Source organism: Cucurbita pepo, chromosome 5 (assembly GCF_057944985.1).
Source record: "Cucurbita pepo subsp. pepo isolate OVF chromosome 5, ASM5794498v1, whole genome shotgun sequence".
Lineage (NCBI taxonomy): Eukaryota > Viridiplantae > Streptophyta > Magnoliopsida > Cucurbitales > Cucurbitaceae > Cucurbita > Cucurbita pepo.
The window spans coordinates 17678312-17690564 of NC_141802.1; the positions used below are offsets into that span (position 1 = coordinate 17678312).

General features: G+C 34.9%; 1 protein-coding gene and 1 long non-coding RNA gene across 3 annotated transcripts; both read right to left on the reverse strand.

Moving 5' to 3' along the window:
* Positions 1-2369: 2369 nt before the first annotated feature.
* Positions 2370-5803, reverse strand: LOC111795268 (rac-like GTP-binding protein ARAC3). Its single transcript, XM_023677577.2, has 7 exons — positions 5305-5803; positions 4453-4540; positions 4271-4380; positions 4125-4188; positions 3175-3239; positions 3020-3085; positions 2370-2939 (listed from the first exon to the last, which is right to left on the reverse strand). Exons 1-7 carry the CDS (start codon positions 5401-5403, stop codon positions 2835-2837), a joined length of 597 nt encoding a protein of 198 aa, XP_023533345.1. The 5' UTR covers positions 5404-5803; the 3' UTR covers positions 2370-2834.
* A 1949-nt stretch (positions 5804-7752) lies between these two features.
* On the reverse strand, positions 7753-11131 carry LOC147792741 (uncharacterized). 2 transcript variants are annotated; one of them, XR_015421162.1, is made up of 4 exons: positions 11114-11131; positions 8539-8599; positions 8382-8463; positions 7753-8303 (listed from the first exon to the last, which is right to left on the reverse strand). It is a non-coding gene; the product is annotated as an uncharacterized LOC147792741 (long non-coding RNA). The 2 variants fall into 2 exon arrangements; XR_015421161.1 differs by lacking the exon at positions 11114-11131 and adding an exon at positions 8734-8881.
* Between the last annotated feature and the right edge of the window lie 1122 nt (positions 11132-12253).

The following is a 12253-nucleotide window of genomic DNA, read 5'->3' on the forward strand; positions in this document are numbered from 1 at the left end:
GATTCCTTCAAATCTTTTCCTTTTCTTTTTCTTTTTCTTTTTAATGACAGTTAAGAGGGAAACCGGAAGTTTTCGCGGGAAACCTATGGTATCCGGTCGGTTTGCGTGGTCCGCCATGAGCGGACTCCATGTTCTCACCGGCTATTGCGGGTTGTCATACTTGACCGTTGTCCGACGTGTCAACAAGATCATGTTTTTATTTATTTATTAATTAAAAATTAAATTCCTATAATTTTAAATATTAAAATTTATTCTTATAGTATGATAAAAAAAAAAAATTAAAATACTTTCTGTCATAGAGACTATTTATTAATTTCTTATTAGATCATAAGAAAAATATTCAAACTTTTTAAACCGACGAAATTTATAATATAATTATTTTTCGGGATATAATTAATAAAGACGAAAAAAGAGGGTCAAAACTGTTAAGTACAACTAAAAACGAAATAAATCTTAATCATTATTGGGTGACCACATCACGGGAGGACGTGTTGTCTTTACTGGAACCTAACACTTATGTTCGAATATCTGTTACCGGAAAATTTTGTAATTACCATATTTTCAAAAGGTTCTCGTATTTATTTTCATTTATAAAAACACGACCTTTTCATTGAAAAATATTATTGAAATTAATAATATTGATAATGAATGATTCTACGAATGTATGGACGTTTCGGCTTACATTTAGATTGACGATGAATATTTAACAAAAGGGTATAATTTCACACACTTTAAATTAGCTAAAAAGTTTAAGTTTTACTCAACGCCTCATGATTGAGCTAGGAAATTTAATGAATGACTTTATACAAATAATTGACTGAAAAAATTTAATTTTTTTTCGTCAAATAATAACAAAATATTTCTATAAAAAAAAATATAAGTCGACAATTAAAACGTTTCCGGTCTCATATTATGTTTAAAAAATAAGAACGTGAAATTACACCGTTGCCCTTAAAGAAAAGAATAGAATACCCTAATTTATGTTTGATCATATGAATTTTGTAAAAATAAATAAATATTAGAATTGTTTTATTATTTTTAATTTAAGAAATTTCTTTTAATGGAAATATTTCAAAATTGAAGGCTTTATGTTTGGAAAATCTTTGTGGGGAAAGCAAATTTGTGTTAGGTCAATTTTGTGACCTTACATATTTAAAAATAAATCTTTTTTTCTAGACAAGAAATAATAATAATAATAAATAAATAAATAAATAAATAAATAAATAAAGAGGGAGGCAGATATAAGCATGAAATGGTACCCACTCTTTAATTATTAAATTGTGGGTCCCACAAGAGTGATGAAAATATAAGATCCCATGTCCCACAAATTCTTCTAAATAATTTCAACATTAATTACGTGAGGAAAAATAAATCATATCATATACTAATTATGTAACAATATAGAAGCTCCAATCAAATAATAATTAATTTTTTCAACTATGGTCGTTGAATTTCTGTTCCGATGAGGGACGATTTAGTCATTCCAAAAAATGTTAATTAAATTTTTGGTTTACTCGATCAATGATATCTAAATCGACTAAAAAAATTAGACCACAGTAAAAAAAAATTTAGTGACGAAGATGATAAGCTCAAAAAATGCTTGATTTTGCTGAGCTAGATGTCTTTCTGATATTCTTGCAAACTTCAAAAAAAAAAAAAAAAAAAAAAAAAAAAAAAAAAAAAAAAAAAAAAAAAAAAACAAACAAGTAAGTTAACGAATGATTCCAACCAAGAGTGGGTTAGAAGAACGAATAACTCTTAGATTGAACTTGGAATCTATGATGATCCCTCTTAAATTCTTAGATTGAACTTGGAATCTATGATGATCACTCTTAAATACTAAGATGACTCACTCCAGAATTAACTTTATCATAACTAATCCAATAAATCGATTTTATCATCAAATCTAAAGCAAAATTTAAAAGAAACATAATATCCAAAGGGTTCCAAAAGGATGGAAGTAATAGACGAATTTTAGGTTAAATTACAATTTAGTCCCTATGGCATAGGAGGAAGTTAGAATTTCAGAATTTAAAATGTGATTGATCACGAGTTTTTTGAAATTGAGTTAGTATTTTCAAAAAAAAAAAAAAAAGGAAATATCATACGACATAAATACGAAGTGCTCATTCTAATACTAAATGACAGAAATATCATACGACATAATACGGGTTCTAAGTTAAATTACATTTTAGTCCCTATAGTTTAGAGAAAGTTCAAATTTCGTACTTATAGTTTAATAAAACTTTATAAATAGTCTCTTAAGGGACTCATTCTAACATGTTAGACCCGAGGCTAAATTTTAACTTTATCGAAACTATAGGGACCAATTCGTAAACAGGATAATATCATACGACATATATACGAAGTGCTCGAAAATCAGTTCATATTACAAGCCTATAATATATTGTTCAGTCAACATTAATCCAAAGCCAGAAAAACCAAAGTTTCAAAATGTCAATCAATGGAAAGCTTTCTAACCAGCTCAGCTGGTAGACGAAAAGCGTCCAAGAACATTACAATAGATCAAAGCAGGACGACATACAGCGTCGAGCTACACGATACTAACTCGAGAATCAGTTTCATAGACGATATCTAAACTTGAACATATACTATCAGCACGCATATTACAAACAGATGAATTCATAACACTTTTTACAAATCATAGCACAGACGATGAGATTTGCTGCTCGATCGATCGCGGGGTTGCGTCAAGGACGATTTGAAAATATAACTCATATATATAGTGATAGTTAGGGGCTAAATGATGAGTAGTAGCTTACTAATACGTCTTCGAGTTCTAACCGGTTGTGATACAAACGACTAATTTTGCATCATAATATAGAACACGACTTCTGTGCCTTTCGCTTCTTTCGCTTCTTCCGCTTTGGAGGCTGGAGAACCACTTTGATCGCTGCATCGAACACGGCTTTCACATTCTGCATTTGGATCAAAGACTTGTTAAAAAGTGAGGAACTGGAGGGAAGTATAGCAAGAAGAAGGTGGTTTTTTTTCATACTTGCTGTGTTTTCGAACTGCATTCGATGTAAACTGGGGCACCGATTAGTTTTCTGAGTTCCTCCCCCTGCAAGAAGCGTTCAAATCGAACCGTTGATGATGAACAAAACTACGACAATATCGAATTCGTAAATACAGGGCGAAGTAGAAGGATACCTGGGACGTGGTAATGGGGACTACCCCCGGGTGTTCGATCAGGTACTGTTTATCTTCTCGAAGGTCTACAGGAAGCAAGTTGATACTCATGATTATTGATAATCCCGCATCGAGAGCACACGATAATATAATATTTATCAAAAGCACTAGTTTTCAAGGAGAGGAATGTAAAAGCCTAAGTCTAAGCCCACCGCTAGAAAATATTATTGTTCGTTTTGGCCCGTTACGTATCGCCGTCAACCTCACAGTTTTTAAAACGCGTCTACTAGGGAGAGGTTTCCACACCCTTATAAAGAATGTTTCGTTCTCCTCTCCAACCGTTGTGGAATCTCACAATCCACCCTCATTGGGGGCCCAGCGTCCTCGCTGCCACACTGCTAGGTACCTAACTCTGATACCATTTGTAATAGCTCAAGCCCACCGCTAGCAGATATTATGCACTTTGGCTCGTTATCACCGTCAGCCTCACGATTCTAAAATCATCTGCTAGGGAGAGGTTTCCACGCCCTTATAAGGAATGTTTCATTCTCCTCTCCAACCGATGTGGGGTCTCATAATCCACCCCCTATGGAGGCCCAACGTCCTCGCTGGCACACCACTCAATGTCTGGCTCTGATACCATTTGTAACAATCCAAGCCCACCGTTAGCAGATATTGTCCGTTGTGGGATCTCATGATCTCACATCCAGTTCTTTTGTCTTTTATGGGACAAGCTAGTTTATCAATACCCAAGAAGCCAAATACAGAACAATCATCACATTTTTGTTACAATACGAGTTGCTCGAGTAAAAGAAATAGTATCGACTATAACACGAGATCTTTGTTTCATGTAGTTCATCATGGTAAGTTGTATTTAGAAACAATCATCAGCAAACGAACGAACAGAACGAGAAAATTGTTTCAAATCGAACACTAAAGGAGAAAATTAGAAAGATAGTGAAGAATATAACCAAGCTTAGTCCCGACAAGAATAACTGGTACACCAGGAGCATAGTGCCTCAGTTCAGGAATCCACTGTCATTGGAAAGAAGAGTATTAGCTAAGAGACGTTTAAACGAAAAGACGGAGACGAAGATAACGCAACGCAGAGCCTTACTTTCTTGGCCACATTTTCATAGCTAGCCTTGCTTATGAGCGAGAACGCTAAGAGAAATACATCGGCTCCACGGTAGCTCAACGGTCTCAACCTATTGTAATCTTCCTGGCCTGGTTCATGACTCATACACATCAGACTTTCAGCAAGAAAACATGTTATGTAAAGACTTGTTTTGAACATACCAGCAGTATCCCACAAGCCCAGGTTGACAGTACTGCCATCCACAACTACATTTGCACTAAAATTGTCGAAAACGGTCGGCACGTAATCCTGTTTCAGATTATACACCGTCATCGTAGATAGATAACGATTTCACAGAACTTAAGAATCTATCTTTGTTACAGTCTACCAATCAAGACACCATATTGAACAACTTATGAAATGGAAGACAGATAAATCATTAAGATTTCTAGATAGCGAAAGTTTTCCCCGAATCACGCACGCACAGATGGAGATCTGATACCATGCTAGAATAGAGTTTCATGGAGGCTATGCTCACAGCTGAAAAGTACACTAAGAACACTAAAATGTTTGGATGGCCTCACTCAAAGAGGCAAACAATTGGTCATAAAGAGCCTGAAATTGATAAACAAACGAAAACAAAACCACATTTCATTCCATTTTTTTGATGAATTTAGAAGTCTCCTCATGTGGGAATCTTCCTGCAAGAACTAATGAACTGAAAAGAGCCTGAAATTGCTTGAAAAACCCTTAAAACTCCAAGAGATTCATGTTCCACCAAACATGTAGATGGGAAGTTTCTTTGCTTAAGACACGAAAAACAACAACAGAATTACAATAGATTTGTTCATCAAATGAAAATTCACTTAAAAAAAACCAAGAATTCCAACATGGAGGAGACTTGAAAAGGGTTCACTGAAACAAAAAGCAAAAAGCACAAAAACCCAGAAAAGAAACATGCATTCTCAGCAGAAAAAGTGCAGAAATGGAGTCCATTAGTCACAAACTTCTCAGAAACCAAACAAGAACAAGAACAAGAAGAGAAGGGTTAAATTAAAGATGAAGTAGCTCACGGTGGGGAAAGTGTTGCTGGTGTAGGAGATAAGCATACAAGTCTTCCCAACAGCACCATCGCCAACGGTAACACACTTAATAAACCTGGAAACACTCATTTCCTCCTTGGGAGCTGAGAATCAGCAACACCCAGAGAAAAAGAGATAACAATGGAGTTGACCCACAAATCCAGGGAGAATTAGAAGGGGCCACACAGAAAGGGGAAATTGTATGAGGGCGTGGAAGAGAGAAGGAGAGTCACAAAGACAAGGCAACTGGGTCTATAAAGAGGGGGAGGCCAGCTCTTGGCCAGCTATGGCAGACTAGAAATCACGGCCTCAAAAATGAAATTGAAAGCACCCTTTCATCTCTACCGTATTGGGTTTGGAAGGGAATTGGGAAATTTTTTACCGATCAATCGATGTTGATGTCAAACTTGTCGCTCTCACTCGTCTCTTCTTCACCGCTCTCTCTCTCTCTCTCTCTCTCTGCCTCACACCCACTTTTGGGTAACTTTTTTTTTTATTCACAATTCTCAATCTCATCTTTAAAGAAAGGTACTCTCTCTTTGGTTGTTATTTTCTTCTTTTTGAAGGAAAACACGGGCCGCAACCAAACATTTTGTTTTTGTATGTAAATGTGGAGCTTTTGCTTTCAATTTGTGAAATTATTTTAGAATTGAAAAAAAAAAAAAGAAAAAAAAAGGCATCTACGCAATACATGTAAAGTATGGTCTACTTTGATTTAATTTAAACCAACAATGGGATGATCAATAGAAAAGCTATGTAAAGAAGACAATGTGCAATCCATTGTTTACCAAACAAAGATATGAAAGTTTTTAATGAGTTTTTAAAGTAGAGTGGATTTTGTATTTGAAGTGAAATTTTTTATAAATGTTCGGCAAGACAAATGGAAGCGTTAATCTACTTCAATCTCAAAACTTACCCCTTCTCGAGCATAATAAACAAGACTAACCCAAGTTCAATTTAGACTTATTATCTTTGATTATCTCCTACTCGTATAGATTGACTATATGGGTCATGATAAGTTGATGCAATTGAGCCTTAGTCAACCCATGGGTTCAACCGATCATGACCCATAAGCTAACTGTGGGTCACCAAATGGCCTTCAACCTACTGTTCCTCGTTTTGAAATTTCAAATCTCAACCATTTTCGGAGTTGACTCAATTAGCTAGATTCACCAATTACCATAAGAAGGTGACTTTTAACCCTAAAACATTGATCCATGTAAGAAAACCATTTTTTTCAAAACCATACCAGACCCATGAAATAAGTTAATATACCATTTAATCACATCAAATTCTTTACTCCCATGTTTTAAATAATGAAGGGAAATGGATGGTTGAATAAACACTCCCTCTTCTTGAAGCAACATATTAGATCTTTTTAACTCGATTATGTCACTTTACTTTTATCTTTGTCCAATCACCCACTCGAAGTACGATTGAAAAGTTTGGACTTGAATAATCAAGAAATAAGGAGGTTCTAGAAAGCTCTGAAAAAAAAAAAAAAAAAAAAAACTCACCCATTCATCATCTAACATAAACAAAGCCACATAGAATATAAATATTATATAAGTTCAAAATTATAATCCAAAGCCTAACCCATGAATGAAACAGCAGTTTAAGTTTGGTGAACTAGACTCATATCACCCATCGCATTCTAAGAGGTGTCATAGTACCCACCAAATCCTTAAACAAAATGGTGGTGGTTGTCTCTTTAGTGGTTAACGGTGGTTGTAGCTTTACTCTTTATCATTCCTGCTCTCCTCTCTCTCACACATTTCTCAAGTTTGTTATCTCATGGAATATAAAAAAGAAAAATCCTCCAAGTCAAGTCAATTTGTTGACACCAACGGTTTCTTGGCTAACAATCGTAACCTAACATTGTCCAAACCAAATAATGTGCCAACAACTGACACTACCAGAGCTAGAAACCTAATCACCAAATTTCAAGATTCCTCTCTACCTTTGCACTAAACTACCATGCTTAAAATCTCATTCTAGGAAATATATCAATTAAACTCTAAACTTTTCTAAGAAAATCAATTCAATCAATTGACACACGAACGGTTTGAGAGTTTGTTTTAAATCTGTTAGATTTCAGTTGGAGAGGAGAACGAAACATTCTTTATAAGGTGTGGAAACATCTTCCTAACAGACGCGTTTTAAAAATTTTGAGGAGAAACTCGAAAGAAAAATCACAAAAAAGACAATATCTACTAGCACCGTTACAAAATCATTTTCGAGTGAACCAGATAGGCCTGTGAATAGTAATTCCACCCAAAGAGTTAGGATATATTTTCAAGGGAGATTTCAGATCCTTTTGAGAAAATCTACAAAACAGTTTCAAGAACTGTCGTGTTGGATTTCCTAACCAGGCCAGGCTATTTAACATTGTAAAACATGGGAGGAACGAATATTAAAAAGAGATGGGTAGCACATCACCTAACCCCATGTGCATGGATGACCATTTCTCCCCCATATCTCACTGCCCTCTCGTTTCATTTGACAATTGGCTTTGTGCCCAGCCGTCTGCAAGAAGCTCTGTAAAACCATAAGCTTATTAATTAATGGAAACAAAAGGAAGCTATAGAGTTTCTTCCATTTCAAAATAAGTAGAACTTCTATTGTTGCTCCAGTAGTCCAGGAATCAATTCCACGTCTGTTCTCGCTTCTCTTGCTTTGATTTCTGAAATCACAGTGAGCCATGAGTATTAATTAGTCTCCATACTTCTAGAGCCTTGCTTGTATTCTTCTTTTAAACCAATTCCATCATCTTGTATCATAGGGTTGTAGGCATAAGCATCAATAATTGATGGAAATTTGCACTTGTAAGAATCAAAGCTCAAACGTTGAGTTATCGGGTGGGTATAATGTCGATATCATCATCTGAACTAACATAACCCAGCTTGGTCATTATTCCTGGTCAGTTTTTTCTTCTGGGATCTGGTTGTTGATTTTCACCTTCCGGATCCAGTTTCATGGTAGATGATTTCCTGAAAGATAACTTACAGATCTGTAATGGCGTAGAAAGATGGCAACAGAAAACAACAAAGTGCTGGATAGAAACTTACAAAATTGACGTCTTCCCTGAACTGATACTCCCCTGACTTTGTTTGGCTGATTCATTATTTACTCTTTTATTACTCAATTTCCCTGTAATTGGAAAAAATGTCGAGATAAGTTTCATGAATTTTTGAGAGCATGCACGTAGAGATTGTGATCTCTAACCTTCTCAGCAAGGAATCTTTTCCCCTGCGAGTGTGCATTGGTGGTCACTTTATCAGTATTGCTGTTCACAGGGACAGAGTAAGTCAGTCGAAAGCAAGAACACAACAAAAATAACTGATACTCCTTATGCAGACAAGAATCCGTCTTAGTTTGTCCGTTTGCAGAAGAAAAATATTTTGAATATGAAAAACTCACACTAAAATGGAGTAAAATGGCTTGTGACTTAATACCAAGTGAACCCACGAGAAGATAGTCTACAGATGAATGACCACACTCATTTTCGTTTCATTCATAAATGGCTTGTTTCAATTGGATCACAAGAAAGATGAAAATGCAGTACACTTCTTTTTTAGAATACTACATTACAAATAATAAAAAGGAAATTCGAATTGACCACCAATTAAAATTCACAATAATGACTAAGTTTCTAAAATAAAATAAACTTGAAGCACATGATTCTTTCCCCCTATTCACAATAATGACCAAGTTTCAATTCGCCTGTAGTAATACGATACTCATCAGAATACTTCCAAAATATGAATTGGAAAAACAAAATATATGAAAACCAGCTACATTGGAGAAAAATAATATATATTAATTCAGGGAAGAAAAATACAATAAAAAAAATTTTAACTAACAAAACTATGCTTGCGTGTTTGGATTTGTAAACAAGAATGCCTACATAAGATGATTGGCTCCATATATAGTGAAAAAAAGGAGAACTTTCAAAATGAACTATTAGAAGAATATTCACTTTATGGAGTTAGAATATTTTTATGAGAACATCAAGGGAGTATATTCCACTAAAGAAACAGGGACAACCTTAGGACAAAAGAAACAGGGACAACCTTAGGACAAAAGAAACAGGAACAACCTAAGGGCCAGGGTAGAGAGCATCCCCCAAAAAAACTACACCAAAAGAATCTGCCAGTCCCTAATAATACACCACCTTGCGAATCATATTTTAACACCAGTCGATGAATAATGAAACTGAAGAAATAGGCAGTCCACATCGACTTAGGCAAGTTGGACCAGGTATTTTGCAATGAGTCCATAGTCTTATTTATCCAGCAGAAAGCAGTTTATATTACTAGTATCTATGATATTGGGTTTAATAAATTTTATCACAAAAATAACGATGGTCATGTCAAAAGAAAATCTAGGAAGTAAACCACATTCAACATATGCATTATAAGGTTTGTACTATTAAATTAATATCTTTATGCTGTACAGGAATAGCTCCTTGATTATAAGATTTGGCTGATAACTTTTCTTAAAATATAATGATGAGTATTCCAGCCAAAGGATTTATCCAACAATGAATTGATTGTCCCATTTATCAAGAAACGGAAAAGACCATACCCGATGGGCTTGTTGAATGTATGTAGTTGTTGACACCTTAGTTAAATTATACAATTAATAGTAGAAAAGCTCAGTCAAAAACCCCAACATTGTCATGAAATTTCTTTGGCCCACGGCTCATGTCCACACATGTAACTCTTTTTGCAACTGAATTCGTACGCAAGAGGAGCTATAATATAAGGTAAGTTCAAATTTCTCATGACAAACCTATTTATTACATTATAAGGTATTGTTTATAATGTAGCCATAAAAACTATTTAAATCAATAATTAAGTTGTTTGTCCTTCCAAACTAGGTCATAAATCTTGTTACTGGTATTTATATCTATATTGGAGTTGTTGATGTGTATATATTTATAAAAGATACCTGACGTATCGATGGATATTTCATCTTTCACTTGTACAGAGTTTTATGAGTTTAGTTTTATAAAAGGCTCATGCCACCATTGAAGAGTGATGAAAAAGCAAAATGCATCTTGATAATGTTGCAAAAATGCAAAGTATTTAGTGATAAAGTTAACGCTTTGTAAAAATCAGTCAACTAATTTGCTTTGAAAAAATGTATAACATGTTCACATTGTTATATTAACCAGTTGAGCTCTTCAAGGTTGATGGTGTTCAAGTTAAGATTAACCAGAATTATATCGCATCAATCTTCCTAATAGAAATCACAGTGCATTCCTCTATCTCACATGAGGAAAAATGCAATAGCTTAGCTAAAATAGAGCATGTGTATCATTCTCCTAGATGCAAAGCAATTAACGCCTACAAGTATAACGGATGTGAAGTGAAATTATATGGTAGACAAACTAACAAAGCGAATGCTAGAAAAACGATGGCGAAGCTCTACAGGTTCTGCCAGTTAAAAAAGGAAAAAAAACGTCTAGAAAATTACTCTATCAGTCCATGCTAGACAGATTTCTAGATGTTATCTCCACTAGTTCTATCCTCGGTAAGGTTATCCATAATGCTAAAAAGGAAAAATCTTTCTGGTATACTTCTACCATAAGTAACTGCATATCTTTCCTAACAATCATGTTATAAGTTTCCTGAAACTTGTATATTATACAGAAACTGATCTGGACTATAATTCCAAATATGATTTGAGGTCGCTCCTCTAAAATATTTCCAGTAAGAAATCAGGAACACAGTAACGAAATAGCATGAAAAATCAGAGTACATCAAATTTTACAATGCAAATCACCACACTGTACCTCTCGCAGACCAGAGAACTTCTCGTCTGTAACATCATTAAAGACCTTTGACCGGTTAGTTTTTCCACTTCTTTAAGTTGGTAATGACAATATGAAAACTGAAGTGCGACAAATCCGCATAGTCGATAAAGTCACCATCGTACCTGAGGAAGGAAGCGGAGGTTCCAGGAGTAGTTTCAACAACTTTATCTTGAAGAGTAAAGGAGAAGATCGAGATCGCCATCTTCGTTGGCCATAGCTTGCGGCTCTTGCTCGTCTGTTGGAAATTGGAATGCAGAATCGTTCGGAATGGCATGGACGGGAAATTAAAGTTTTGGAGGGAACGGCGAATATAGGTCCGCAACGTCTCGTCTCTTTAAATATAATAAGGAGAAGAAAGGCTTAAACCAACATTTTAGCTTCATTTCATTTCATTGATTATTATTATTATTCTTTTAAATGAAGTAATATTCTTCCAATTTAAAAAAATATTTGAAATCCGTATGCTATTATTTTTTTTTTTTTTTTTTTTTTTTTTTTTTTTTTTTTTTGTGAAAACATATTTAGGTTACCAAATAAAAATTTAATAAAAAATAAAGAAAAAAATGAATTTTTGTTCTACCAGTGAACTTGAGATATTACAAATGTATTAGAGTTAGTCACTGGGTGATGTAGCAATAAGGAGGATGGAACTTAGCTATTACAAATGATATCAGAGCCAGTCATTGGATGGTGTGACCTTGAAGGCTCAGGAGGGTGGAACTTGAGATATTACAAATGGTATCAGAGCCAGTCATTGGGTAGTGTGGCAAAGGGCTCTAAGGAGGATGAAACTTGACTATTACAAATGGTATCAGAACCAGTCACTGGATGGTGTGGGGTATCAAAGCCAGCCACTGAGTAGTATGGCCATGAGAACCCTAAGAAGGGTGAAATTTGGCAATTACAAATGATATTAAAGCTAGTCACTGGGTGGTGTAGCAATGAGAGGCCGAGGATGGAACTTGAGATATTTATTACAAATGGTATCATAGACATTCACCGAGTACAAATGATATTAGAACCAGTCACTAGTTTGTCTGGTAGTGAGGGCCCCTAAAGAGGGTGGAACTGGAGCTATTACAAATGGTCTCAGAGTCGATCATTAAGTAGAGTATGTGA